The sequence below is a fragment of the Sminthopsis crassicaudata genome, chromosome 2 (genome assembly GCF_048593235.1).
Source record: "Sminthopsis crassicaudata isolate SCR6 chromosome 2, ASM4859323v1, whole genome shotgun sequence".
NCBI lineage: Eukaryota > Metazoa > Chordata > Mammalia > Dasyuromorphia > Dasyuridae > Sminthopsis > Sminthopsis crassicaudata.
The window spans coordinates 649287737-649302946 of NC_133618.1; the positions used below are offsets into that span (position 1 = coordinate 649287737).

The 15210-nt window shown below is 39.4% G+C and overlaps 1 protein-coding gene across 5 annotated transcripts in view; it reads right to left on the reverse strand.

Annotated features, from left to right (window-relative positions):
- ANXA11 (annexin A11) overlaps positions 1-15210 on the reverse strand; it is a 53050-nt gene that overhangs the window by 16455 nt on the left and 21385 nt on the right. For all 5 annotated transcript variants that reach the window (XM_074296707.1, XM_074296705.1, XM_074296706.1 and 2 more), the window contains one exon: positions 2667-2730. In XM_074296707.1, the coding sequence (XP_074152808.1) occupies positions 2667-2721 (55 nt within the window). In that variant the 5' untranslated portion in view covers positions 2722-2730. The remainder of the gene's footprint in view (positions 1-2666; positions 2731-15210) is intronic.

The window sequence follows — 15210 nt, forward strand, 5'->3', positions numbered from 1 at the left end:
AACTCATCATATAAACATTTATGCTATGACACAGGTAACTTTAAAAACAAACAAATTATCTTAAGAGCACCTTAAATTAAGTTGCTCTCATTTATTCTAAGACATCATTTCCCAATTAGTCCCCTGGTCTTAGGTTTCTGCCACTGGAGGCTGCCCACCTGATAAACATCCAGTTTCCAAAAAATCATGTGCCTTCCCACACCAAACCTAGAAATAAAATATTTGTAAGGATGTGGGAGGTGGGGAGAATTTGGACCTATGACTTCATTGATAGGGAATCTCCAGCGTGGACACTCCCCTCAATTGAACAGGATTGATATCAGGTTCCTTTGGGGCAAGATGAATTATTATGTGACAGAGGGAAGGCTAACCTATAGCTTCCTGGCTCCAAGGCTGACCCTCAATCCGCTCTGCCACACTATATACTCCAAATCTAGACTTAGAAAAGTTTTTGAAGTTTGAAGCAGGTTTTTTAAAAAGCCAACACTTTAGCAAATAATAAAAACTTTAGGGATCACTTCTCTTTATCACTATCTTCAGCCACAATAGAGTATGAGTTTCTGATATTCTTCAAGAATCTTAATGTCAATGCTTTTTTAATTATGTAGCTTTCTTTGAACACAACTGGGAAATTTAAAAGATATCTTGATGAATACTGATAAAGGCTTTGTTGTTCAGTCATTTTTCAGTCTGCCTGATCCCATTTGACATTTTTTTTTTTGACACAGGTACTAGAATGATTTACCATTTCCTTCTCCACTCCAGTTTATTTTACAGATGAGGAACTGAGGCAAATGGTGAAATAACTTGCTCAAATCCCACAGGTAGTTTCTGAGTTGTGTTAAAATTTTTACTCAACAAAATTTGCTGTTTGCCCCCTTTAAAGTAAATGATTTTTAAAGGTTTGCTCTATGCTGAAAAGAGGCATTTAGGGGATAATTTTTTTTCTTCCAATAGAATCTATCTCCAATTTTACAAGGAAAATCAGTAAAGTGTCATTTGCTAGAAAGTACATTTTGTTACACTAGGCGAAATCCAATGTTTATTGAGGGCCTCGATCCTGCTTCTGCCAAACCAGCTCTCTCACAAGATCACATCACTCTTTCTCTTGAAAATATCCAGGATCTAAATCTTTTTAACTACTCTTATTATGTCATTTTCTTCTTAAGTGAAAATGCAGGAGAGTTGGGTTAGATTTTAAAAATAAATAAATAAATGGAAGCTTTTAAAAGGTGTTACTAATTCTAGCCTAAGTCCTATTAACAAGGCTGTGTCCCTGTGTTCTTGAGTAATGTGATCTTTATAGGACTTTTATAGGGCTTAGTTAGCTCAGATATTCAGAATACGGCAATTATGAGCCCATTCTCAAGCAGTTTATGCTGCTTTCCAGGAGAGGTATTTCTAACCCCCAGCTGCTGTCAAGGAAGCCAAGGAATCTCAGCGCTGGAAGAAGATACTGGAGGCGACCTGGTCCAGTTATTTGCCTTTGTGGCCTTTCACCCTGCTTACGTTTCTCAGCATGGTCTCCACCTAAAATGTCATGGGGCTTGGCTCTTCCTGAGCTCAATATTGCGGCATGGTTGAGTCACTAAAATGAACACTCATCCATTGAACAACAAACCCTGTTCCGAGCCATTTGCTGTTTAATATCTCAAATGTATTCATCTGAGATGGAGTTCTATGTGTGGAAAAAAAAAAAAAAAGACCCATCATAGGCCATTATTACAGCAAATAAACAAGTCCTATCTCCTCTCAGGATTGCAGTATCTTCAGTTGAAGACAAGAAGGAGATTGAATGATCTCTAAGGTCCCTTTCAATTACAAAATTTCATGATTTCAAAATCCTAGGCAACTGACTGATTCCCAGACAAAATGTTTAAAAATGTAAATGGGGATGGAGGCTGCTGGAGGGATGAGCACAAGGTCACTATATCTGTTTACCTTCTTTTCATGATTTCCCTGGTGTTTACTTTCTGAGTGATGACTGAGCATTACTCCAGGAAAAAATAATAGAGGAAAAAGACTTAGATCCTGGGAATTGAAATAGGGAAAAAAAGAGTATTTTTTGCCTTGCATGAAAAACAAGAAATTGGGTACCCTGCAATCAATGTTTGGGGATGAGCCAAACTTCCAGAAACTGTTATCGGATCTTCCCTTTGCCCAACTGTGTTGGTTACAGTCTTTCTCAAGGACAGGGTGAAAACTCTGGAAGCAGAGCCTTGCTCCTGCCATAAATGCTCACTCATTCAGTCATCTCCAGACACAGCCTTTGATGCAGCAATCTGCAGGGTGCTAGGACTAAAACATCACAGCCCACTTTCCATGGGAAGGTCTCATTTCCATTTCTTGGTGTGCCAAAGTCCGACAGCAAACAGCAGACTCGTGGTGCTTCTGTCCAGGGGACCAGAGGCAGCACACAAAGGAAATGATGTTCTCCAAGGCTTTAGTTCCATCCCTCTGCTTCTATTTTGTGGCTACTGTTCACAATGCCCCACATTCTATTTTCTAACAGACACTTTCCCCCATACATTGTCTTTCTATATACATTTCCTCTGCTGTGCCTTCATATCCACTCATTATGTATATGTTGGTGCTGGGGAAAAGATGGAGAAGGGAGAGGACCCTGAACTGCGACTGAAGAGCATGAATAACCCAAATTCCCTTACCTGGGGGAGCTGGTGGGTAGCCACCTCCAGGAGGAGGATAGCCTGGATAGCTCATCACTTAGACCTGAAAACAAAAAGATATAAAACGTTAAGTCTACCTCTTCTCCCACTAACTCATCTTGAGAGTTGACACTCCATATACTTTGCTCAATGATTCTTCAAGGAAGAAGAAAGTCCCATTTTCAGCATAGTCATATATCCATGTAACTTTGTTTCATTCACCCTATTGGTTATTTTAAATAGCATTTGGAGGAAGCTAGATGGTGCAGTGGATAGAGCACTAGGTCTGCAGTCAGGACGATATGAATTCAAATCCTAGCTCAGATGATGAATAGCTGTGTGATCTTGTATAAGTCACTTAACCTCTGCCTGCCTCAGTTTTCTCATCTGCAAGAGGGAAATAATAATAATAATAATAATAATAATAATAATAATAATAATAATAATAATAATAATAATACCCTCTATAGCCCAAGGTTATAGTCAGGACCAAATGAACTAATATTTGTAAAAAAGATTTGCAAACCTTAAAAAAAAAGAATTATGTTAATAATTGCAGTTATTGCTTTTATCATGTTGCTAGCCATGGCTAACTAAGATATCCATCTGCTAGGGAGAGCCTGTTCAGAAAAAGAAATTGACAATGGACTCCTGGGCTCACTCTCATATATGGCAGATCACTGGTTCCCAGATAGGCTGCCTTCAAATATAGTGGCTCATATCTAAAATGACATCTATTTAAAGCATTTACATAGGGAAAAATAATTATTACATTTAAAAATACTGTAAAAATTGTCATATTTCATTGAATTCAAATTAAAATGTAAATTCATTTTTTTCTATCAATCCTATTGTCTTCAATCTTGTCACCCTCTGTCATTGTCTTACCTGAACTCAGGTGTTGTACAAGACAGATTTAGGGGGAAGATACAGACTACTTTTGGACTAATAGAGTGTTACCAGAAAAGTATATTCTAGGGCCAGCTAGGTGGCGCAGTGGATAGAGCACCAGTCCTGAAGTCAGGAGGACCTGAATTCAAATCTGACCTCAGACACTTAACACTTCCTGGCTGTGTGACCCTGGGCAAGTCACTCAATCCCAATTGCCTCAACAAAAAAAAAAAAAAAAAAAAGAGAGAGAGAGAGAGAAAAGTATATTTTATTAACCTGGCAGTGGCCTTCATAGAGGAAATGATAGGAATATTTGAAAAAACATCCCCTGCCCCAAAGACTTTGATTTGATTTTCACTGATGGTTCATATTCATGTTCATTTTTGACTATGCCAGAACAAGAACTAGTCCTTCTGAGTATTTTTGTTTTTAGAGACAGAATTCCACTCAGAACACCAGTAGTCTGAAGGGAAGCCTGGGCATCCACTGTACTTTCTAAAGCCTAGGACTTGGTGCTTCAGAGATCCCATTCCTACCTGGAACACTACATCTGTTCTCAGGTGCGTTCAAGGTCATACAAGATTCTGGACAAAAGCCCTGGCGCTGAACAGGGAGGGAGGTGAACTGATCAATAATGATTTGAGGGATGCTATGCTCAGCCAAGCCCACGTGGAGGCCCCTCCAAACTCTAAAGATTAATTTTTTTGTACTAAAATTCTAAAAAAAATAGTAGAATTTTGTTCTAATTCTGTACTAAAGAGATCAGATTCCCATCCTTAACATTTCCTAGACCTCAGCTTCCCTCCCTTACAGCACGGCTGATTCTTTTAAAATAACCCTGATTCCTTTAAAAGGCACCTGACAGCACACTTCTGTTGGCCTGAGTGAACTTCCTGGAGAAAATGTTGCCTCAAGTCTGCCCAGCCCTGTTTCACTTTCCTGATGTCTCTAGACATCACTTGGTCAGGTGACCAGAGACATAGCTGTTTCTCCAGCCTCAGGTCCCCTATTCCCCTTCCCTCTTCTCTTTGTCCATGCAGTCCCTGGGGGTCTGCTGCCATTGGGTGCAGAATCTGCCTGGGCCTCCCCTCACAAGGAGTGCCTTGTCCACATGCCACAGGCTCTAGTCGCACCCCAATTTGACTCCCAGCCTGGCCTTCTGAGCATTGACTCACTGCCCAGGTGGCTCTGCTAATCCAAACTTGCCTCCAAACCCCCTGCAGAAGGACCCAGGGTAGCCCTGCAAAATCCAGGTACCCGGTGGCCCTTCCAAACAGTATTTACTAGGGAACAGAATTGACTAAGCCCTCTGAAAGAGATGCAAACTGAAAAATTATTCTCCCTGGAAAGTTTAATGAGCTGAGTCATCAAGACAGTGACAGGGAGACCCTCCACCCCCTAGCCCAAGCTTCCTTCTCAGCCAGCCCACACCTACCAAGAGCAGAGCTCCATCAAAAGCATTCTATTCATAAAGGTATTTTAAATCTAGCCTGAGCCATTAGAGGCTCCCACCCCTTTGGCAACTCACCCAAACTCCCAGTTTGTTTTTCAGTGTTAAAATTAACTCACACTGGGGTCATTCATCCTGCCTGCAACATTTTCCTCAAGCCCAGATCTCATTTAGAGTGACTGGGAGCCCCATAACTTAGAGAAGCTTTCCCGAGTCACTGGTAAAGCTCAGATTTAGGTGGACCTAGACCATTTTTTCCAGTGAAGGGTCCCCCACCGCAACCATCCTGAAAGGCCAGACCAGTAGCAGTGAACTCCAAACTCCAAATGGGATTTTGGTTCATTTAGGGCCAGTTTTAGTACAACAAAGTGTTTCTTGTATGAAGACCAGTTTGGGTTCTCAGCTTCTGGTCCTTCTCATGGGGGCAACACAGAACAAGACTGACCCCTCTTCCACAGAATAAGCCCTTCAGATGGCTGAAGGAAGCTAGTGGATTTTTTTCTTCCTCTTTAACTCATTCTCCTCCTCCACTCCTACCAAGGTGTTCTTCCCTTACCAAGGTCAATAATTTCCAGCTGCTTCTCATATAATAAATATTTTATATAATGATTAAAGATTTGCCAAGTGTTTATATAGACATATATTTCTATATAAACAAATATATATGCTATACATATATTTTATATATTATAAACGTATATGCATATACATATATATATATATATATATATATATATATATATATATATATATATATATATGCACACATATATATTTATACACACACACCTGCATATCCCATTTGATTCTCAGGTCCTATTATCCTTATATTACAAACGAGGAAACTGAGGTTTACAGACATTAGTTAAGTCACCCAGCCAATCAGAGCTGGAGGAAGGATTTTGAAAGCCAGGCCTTCCAAATCTCTGGCCCAGTATTCCTCTGTCATGTCACCGAGCTACCAAATCTTTCTGCCATTGCTCGTTCACACTCACTACAGTTTATCGATCCCCTTGTCAAGTTCTCTTTTGGAGAGCCAAGGAGATTTGAAAGCTAGCCACCCAGGCAGGCAGTTAGTATAGCCTCAGGCTCTACCTGAAAATAATAACAGCATGGTCTGGCCAGTGGAAACCAGCCCAAGGGGAAGCACAGTGAAGAGTCACATTAGGAAGCTGCGGAAGGGCAGAGGGAGCTGGGCACCGGCAAAAGACAAAAGTGGTGTGGTTTGTTCTTTGTACTGGAAGATGAATAGACTCAGGGAAGGAGGGGAAGGTGACATACAAGTGAACTGGTTTTAAGTGAGGGCTCTGCAAGGTTTCCTGCCTCACTTTCCCACCCAGAGCCAGCTGGGCCCAGTGGTCACATATAGATCAGGATGACTGGAGATGGCCTGAATGCAGTGGGAGAGTTGGGCCTTTTTAAGCTAAGGTCATTAACAGGACTCAGTTTGACTGAGGAAATGGGTAACTAAGCCAGTCTTTTTTTCTTTTTTCCTTTTTTCACTTTCTTTCCTCCTTCATACCCTTACCTACCAGTGCTCTGCCCAAAGGAATACACTTTTTTTTTTTTTTTGGATTGATGAAACTTCCCAAGATATCTTGGCATTTACCTGCTAGATTTCTTTCTTAAGAACCATGCTTTCAGGGCAGCTAGGTGGTGCAGTGGATAGAGCACCAGTCCTGAAGTCAGGAGGACCTGAATTCAAATCTGGTCTCAGACACTTAACACTTCCTAGCTGTGTGACCCTGGGCAAGTCACTTAACCCCAGCCTCAGAAAAAAAAAGAACCATGCTTTTAACCCAAATCACTCTGTCTCTCATGAATTGGCCAATTGGTTATATAGTTTAGACTCAGATTGACTCAGATTACATGTAAATAGCAATTGTTTCTTTTTTGGCAAGAAACTCAGGTTTTCCCCTCCCAGATTGATATTGTGTGTGTGTGTGTGTGTGTGTGTGTGTGTGTGTGTGTGTGTGTGTGTGTGTATGTGTGTGTGTGTGTGTGTGTGTATGGGAAAGGGAGGGAAAAAAAAATTGCAGCTTCATTTCTTACCAAGGCTTAATCACTGAATGGGTGATTCATTCAAATTGAGACTTGTTAAAGACTTTAACTAAAAAAAGGTCTCCTACTGCACCCAGGACCATTTGCAGTGATCTTCCTCTGTATCTTGCCACTGGACCCTGATGGCTCTGGAGGGCAGAGTGAGGCAGGGGCCCTTGCACAGCCCTCCCTCACTTAAATCTAACTTGTATGTCATAGCATCACCTCCCAGATGTCAGGGTTCTCTTTAAGAACAAAGGACAAATTGATTAAGACTAGATAAGAAAGAAACGAGGCAAAAAACAGCCTCCCAATCTGGAAGGGGAAGACCCTCAGTTTTCTGGCCAAAACAGAAATAATTGCTAGTTTCATTTACTCTGAGCCAACCAGGGCCCAAACAACACATCAGAGATAAAGCTAGAAAAAGTCAAGAACCAGAGAAGAAAGGATTTCTATGTCAGGTGAGACACTCAAGATTTTTTGAACGGAAGAATAAAATGTTGAAAATACTATTTCAGGATTCGATGGAGCATTAACACTCATCTCCAATCAGAAAGTAATTTCTTCTCTGTGCATCTTGACAGACCCTTTCCTTCCTGCCCACTGTTTGAGCAATTCCTAGACAAAATGTCAAATGCAAATATGAAGTAATCCTTCACCTTATGGAACATCTTGAGCTGTTCTACTCCTGATGGGGGCTTTAAAGCTGTAAGATCTTACTGTATATTCCCAAAGAGATGAAAGTCTGACTTTAATCCCCTTGCCCGTCTGGTAGCCTTTTAAATGTTAAGCAAAGATATGATGTGGATAGTTGCTTCAGAAGAGAAGCAAACAGAAGGAGTATCTCTTTCAATCTCCATCTAACAACAAAGGCAGAAGTCAGAGGAACTGGGTTTCCAGTTCTTGCCATCACAAAAAGAACAAATAAGTATTTTTGTATATATAGGACTTTTTTGTCTATTTCTTTGATCTTGGGAGGTATGAGTATAGCAGTGGTATAGCTGGATCCAAGGTTTGTATGAGAGATTTTTATGAGGGAGAGGTGAGGAGAGAGTGTATTCCAAGCACAGGACCACTGGAGAGGCATGGAGGAATGCTCCTGTTCTAACAATCCTGTCTGTCAACAATATATAAAGGAATATAATGATATTTCATCCCTTAGATTTTAGGGAAGATGTATTAGTAATCCTGAGGCCCTCTGACCTAAGACCTAAGAGTACTATTGTTCTGACCACCTGTCAATAACTGTAAAAGTTCCCTGGCCTAGGAATGTAATACTATTTCTTCTCTTAGATATATTAGTAATCCTAAGGCCCTTTGACTCAAGATACTCTTATTCTAACAGCCTATCTGTCAATGATTTCGAAGTCTTCTGGCCTTAGAATAGTCCTACAAACATTACTGACAGTCAGAGGGATAATCTGTTGGTCTGTAATGACCAAGTTCCTGAGACAATAGTGAACAGACACTCCTCAAACCTACTTGAAAGCCATAAAATTAGCAAATAAGTAACCTGAAGCTCTGATCTAACTCTCCTAAAATCTATCCCCTTCTCTCTGGCCCCCTGCTAATTTCTTTTGGAATTTAGCCTGCTGCGATTGGTGTTACAATTACAATAAATTTTGCTCTTAGACTAGGAGATGGGTTTCAAGCCTGCAAATTCTTTTGAGATACCTCGCAACACCGATCTGTGACCCCAAACTTTCGGGGTCCCCTTTCCCAACCTCAACACTGTCTATGTCTCAACAGAGAGAAGGACAATTTGGATGGACCCCAGGAGACCAGAAGGGAAGTAATGTATAATGAGGTTAGAAATTGGGGTCAGATTGTAATGGGCTTTAAAAGCCAAATAGAGAAATTTATGGTTTGTTCTGAAAGCCACCAGGAGTTCATTGAATAGGGTCATGACATTTTCGTCTCTACCAAATGAGTACTCTCTTCTCTGTGGATCTTGGCAGATCTTTTCCTTTTTGCCCATCATTTGGATTAAGCTAGATGAGTGCTAAGGTCTCATTTCTAGCTCTAATCCTTTGACTCCCTGGAAGCATATGATCGAAAAATTTAAACCCTAGGTAAAGTTTCTTAAATATTCTCTGCTTCTTCCCTCCCTCCATTTAACATAAGGAATAAATGATTCCATAACTTGTTCCACATATCTATGCACTCTGGAAACTGTTCTAGAACCTGTTCCACCCTTTTAATGGAGCGACTAAAAATATTTCTCCTACTTTTTAATGTCAATTCCCTACTCTGTAAAATGAGGGGGCTATGCTAGGTATAGTATATATATATTTCACCTATTTTGCTGTCCAGACCTGTGCTTCTGAAAAAGTCTTAAGGAGAATAATGACCCTTTCTTTCCTGACTCCACCCTGCCCAGCTCTGAGGTAGACAGAGTTGGGGGTAGGCAAGTTAATGGGATAAAATACGTAAAGGGACAGGGCCCAACAAGGGAGGCTTTTTGGAAAGCAGAACATTCCACTCTCTAAGAAACATTAAGTCCTTGTTTTCTGAAAAACCATGTTGTTCTTATATGGAAGGCTTAAAGGCTCCAGTGGCCAAGAACACCCACATGAGGACCCACAGGTCTGTTCATGACTTCTTTTTGCCCAAGAAATTCTATAGTTTTTAAAATAGATATATAAATCAAATATATACAAATATGTAAATACTAATATAAACAATATCTATAAATGTAAATCATAATTTCACAACCCTCACATTCAGTTATGAGACCTATGTGGGGAATCCAGAACATTGTAGAAGAACTTAAGATAAAGACTTGGATGTGTCTGAGGGATCATCGAGTCCAAACCCCAATCCTTTTCCTTATACCATCCTCACTCCCCCATAGTTTTCTTACACCACACAGTGGACTTTTCTAAGATCAGCCATCTCACATGGAAATAAACCCACCTCACTCTTTGCAGATGGCATGATGGTATACTTAGAGAACCCCAGAGATTCTAATAAAAAGTTATTAGAAATAATTCACAACTTTAGCAAAGTTGCTGGATACAAAATAAATCCACACAAATCCTCAGCATTTTTATACATCACCAACAAAATGCAACAGCAAGAGATTCAAAGAGAAATTCCATTCCAAACAAATGTTGAGAGTATAAAATATTTGGGAATCCATTTACCAAAGAAAAGTCAGGAATTATGTGAGCAAAATTCCAAAACACTTGCCACAAAAATAAAGTCAGATTTAAATAATTGGAAAGACATCCAGTGCTCGTGGATAGGCCGAGCAAATATAATAAAGATGACAATACTCCTCAAACTAATCTATTTATTTAGTGCTATACCAATCAGACTCCCAAGAAACTATTTTAATGACCTAGAAAAAATAACAACAAAATTCATATGGAAGAATAAAAGGTCGAGAATTGCAAGGGAACTAATGAAAAAAAAAGTCAGATGAAGGTGGTGTAGGTGTACCTGATCTAAAGCTATATTATATAGCAGCAGTCACCAAAACCATTTGGTGTTGGCAAAGAAATAGACCGGTCAATCAGTGGAACAGATTAGGTACAAAGGATAAAAAAGGGTACAATTATATCAATCTAGTGTTTGACAAACCCAAAGATACCAACATTTGGGATAAAAATTCATTATTTGAAAAAAACTGTTGGGAAAACTGGAAATTAGTATGGCAGAAATTAGATATGGATCCACACTTAACACCATATACCAAGATAAGATCAAAATGGGTCCATGATTTAGGCATAAAGAATGAGACCATAAATAGATTAGAGGAACAGAGAATAGTCTACCTCTCAGACCTGTGGAGAAGGAAGGAATTTATGACCAGAGGAGAACTAGAGATCATTATTGATCACAAAATAGAAGACTTTGATTACATCAAACTAAAAAGTTTCTGTGCAAACAATACTAATGCAAACAAGATTAGAAGGGAAGTAACAAATTGGGAAAACATTTTTACAGTTAAAAGATCTGATAAAGGTCTCATTTCCAAAATATATAGAGAACTGACCCTAATTTATAAGAAATCAAACCATTCTCAATTGATAAATGGTCAAAGGATATGAACAAACAATTCTCAGATGATGAAATTGAAACTATCTCTACTCATATGAAAGAGTGTTCCAAATCACTACTGATCAGAGAAATGCAAATTAAAACAACTCTGAGATACCACTACACACCTGTCAGATTGGCTAAGATGACAGGAATAAATAATGATGAATGTTGGAGGGGATGTGGGAAAACTGGGACACTAATACATTGTTGGTGGAGTTGTGAAAGAATCCGGCCATTCTGGAGAGCAATTTGGAACTATGCCCAAAAAGCTACTACTGGGCTTATATCCCAAAGAAATACTAAAGAGGGGAAAGGGACCTGTATGTACCAAAATGTTTGTGGCAGCGCTTTTTGTAGTGGCTAGAAACTGGAAGATGAATGGATGTCCATCAATTGGAGAATGGTTGGGTAAATTATGGTATATGAAGGTTATGGAATATTATTGCTCTGTAAGAAATGACCAACAGGATGAATACAGAGAGGTTTGGAGAGACTTACATCAACTGATGCTGAGTAAAATGAGCAGAACCAGAAGATCACTGTACACTTCAACAACAATACTGTAGGAGGATGTATTCTCTTGGAAGTGGATATCTTCAACAAGAGAAGATCCAACTCACTTCCAGTTGATCAATGATGGACAGAAACAACTAAACCCAGAGAAGGAACACTGGGAAGTGAATGTAAACTGTTAGCACTAATATCTGTCTGCCCAGGTTACTTATACCTTTGTAATCCAATTCTTAACGTGCAACAAGAAAATTGGATTTACACACATATATATTGTGTCTAGTTTATACTGTAACACATGTAATATGTATGGGATTGCCTGTCATCTAGGGGAGGGAGTAGAGGGAGGGAGGGGTAAATTTGGAAAAATGAATACAAGGGATAATGCTACAAAAATTACTCATGCATATATGCTGTCAAAAAATTTTTTTATAATTATAAATTTTTTTCCCCTTGAGGCTGGGGTTAAGTGACTTGCCCAGGGTCACACAGCTAGGAAGTGTTAAGTGTCTGAGACCATATTTGAACTTGGGTCCTCCTGAATTCAGGGCTGGTGCTCTATCCACTGAGCCACCTAGCTGCCCCCTATAATTATAAAATTAATTTAAAAAAACAGAAAGAAAGAAATAAACCCACCTAACCACCTGGTCCAACCCAAGAAACTGCTCTACAATACTCCAGATGAGATCTGTGAGCCTTCCTGGAAGAATGCCACTGGGGACAAAGCATTCCCTCCCTGCCACTTTTCAAGGGGTTCTGACTGTTAGGAAAATTTTCTTTACATCAGATATAAATGTGTTTCTCTTACAAATGTTAAACCATACATAAGGATCCCTGGATGGTAAGAAAACCACTTATCAACACCCTCTATATTTTATTGTATTTTTATTTAGTCTGTTAACCTGGTTCCCCACAATGACACCTGTCATTTACACTTCATTTCTCTTCATTACAATCCATGCTTTTTGGCTGCCATACTGACATACTCTTTAGGAGCTAGCAGGACAACAGAACTACTAGGGTTTTCAATGACTTGTTATCCAGTTACTCCTCCTCCTCCCCTAGGAAATAAGTATAAAGCTGAATTTTTTGATCCTAAATATAAGACTTTATGAGATTTAGCCCAATATTCTGGTCTATGATCCTGATCCTGTCACCCATACAAGCTGTCTGTGCCTCCTACCTTTGTGCCAGTTAAAAATGAAAAAGATTTTGATTGATCTTTACCCAGTATTCAACATACTAATAAAAATATTAAAACACCAGTCTCCAGGGCACTCTACTGGAAACCGTTCAAGTCCATCCAAAGTTACTACCAAACTGGTTTTCTACTTCTCAGCTGGTTCCCAATCCACCTGACTCGACCGTGATCTATCTCACATCTTTCAATCCGGTGTAAAAGAAAAAAAAAAAAAAATCCCAGAACAACATCTACAACATTCCTGTCATTTATCAGTCTTGTAACCTTTTCAAAAGGAAATGAGATTAGTCTGGCATGACTTGTTTTAATGAAGCCATGCTGATTTTTCACAATTCTCTCTTCCTTTTCTAGGTCAATCTATCAATTAACATGTGCTGGGTACCGAGCTAAGAGTTGAGGATAATCAGAAACAAGAGTAATTCCCACTTACATTCCTACATTTACATTACTTTGTCTCTCTCTCCATCTAGAATTCTGCCAAGATCTGAAGTCAAATTTACAGATTCTGCTCCTGTTTAAACAACCTCTCTGCAAATGCAAAATAACAGAAGCAAAGACATTTAGATATGGGATAGTTTTGGGAAAGGAAGTTAAAGGGAGCAGCATATAGAAAAGTCTATTTAGCTGTGCCAGTCCTGACTACATGAGACAGAAGACCAGGTCTTCCAGAGGTCACAGCTGCCCAAAAAGAAAAAAAAAAGTTACCTGGTATGTCAAAAGCACCAAAACACACCATTTACTGGGGAAAGTCGAGGCAAATTGTTTTGTTTGATTTTAATGATATGTGTATATTTAAAAAAAACAACATATTTCCTTATGAATCATGTTGGAAGAGAAAAATCAGAAGAAAAGGAAAAAACTACAAGAGAAAAAAAAAAGTGAACCTAGCATGTGTTAATTTACATTCAGTTTCCATAGTTCTCTCTGGATGCAGCTGGTGCTTTTCACCCAAAGTTTATTAGGATTCCTTGGCTCAAAGAACTGCTGAGAAGAACCAAGTCATCACACATCTTGTGATTACTGTGTACAATGTGTTTCTGGTTCTGTTTGTTTTGTTCAGCATCAGTTCATGTAAATCTTTCCAGACCTTTCTATAATCAGCTTGTTCATCATTTTTTATAGAACAACATACCATACTTTCATATATCACAGCATGTTCGGCCATTTCCCAACTGATGACACCTACTGATTTTCCAATTCTTTGCCACCATAAAAAGAGCTGCTACAAACATTTTTGCTCATGTCAGTCCTTTTTTTTCTGTCATGATTTCTTTGGGATACAGACCCACCAGTGGCACTGCTGGATCAAAGGATATGCAGAGTTTTATAGCCCTTTGGGCACAGCATTGCCGAAAATCATCATCTGAGTCGCATTTTAACTTTTCAAATCACCTTCACCTATGGCAGGGCTCTCATGTGAGGCCATACTTGGGAGAGCCACCTGGATTCAGTCATTCATTAAGCTATGTGACCATGAAACCTCTGGAAGTCCCAGTTTACTCACATACAAGGAGTTAACCACACTGTACAGCCTCTCTGGAGTGGTACTATTGTGTAGGGATATGAAAGTGGATGGAGGGGGTTGTGTTCAAGGCTCTTCTATGACACCCATTGAGTCTCAGACAATTCTAAGATTTTGATTTGCAAAGAACCACTCACTGCCTTTCTACTCAAAAGAGTCAGGTTTGTTGGGAGAAAAAATGCTTTGCAAACCTTAAATGAATGATAATAAATTGTTATTGTTAGTGACAGATAAGAAACTAAGTGACTTGCCCAAGATCACTTAATAAGTCAGGAGCAAAATAGGGAATAAACCAAAGCCTAATAATTCTTAGAGCCAAGTACAGAGAGCTTTTATTCTACCTAAATGTCTGATATAGATTATTTCCTTAGCGGCAAAAAGGATCTCTTCTTCTCGATAAATATTACTGATTAGTAGATTGGTTATTGTTAAAGACCAAAATGCCATCCCTATATTGGTGTTGATCAGACCAATTTGAGCTGCCCTGTGAACATTTGGGTGGATTCTCTAAATTTGGGCCTCTCCATTCTGCTTCACTCAGTATGTAGCGCCTTTTCCTTTCTTCTTTCCCTTCCCTTCCCTTTGTTCACATAGGGTATTAGGTACTCTGTCCAAAGGAAAATTTTGACCATTGAAGCCTCAAAAGATAGCTTGGAGTTTACTTGCTAGATTTCTTTCTTAAGGACCAAGGCTTAAACCTAAATCACTGTGGTTCTCACTTGATCACCAACAAGTCCCAGGCCAAGCCTTACTTGGTCAAAGTTTGGGCCTAGTTAGCTGACAACAATTGTTTCTGTCTGGACAGAAAACCCGAGAGGCATCCCCTCTCAGACTGATAAATAGGTTGTTCTTTTTTTTTTCTTGACTAGGTAGAAGAGGTGCT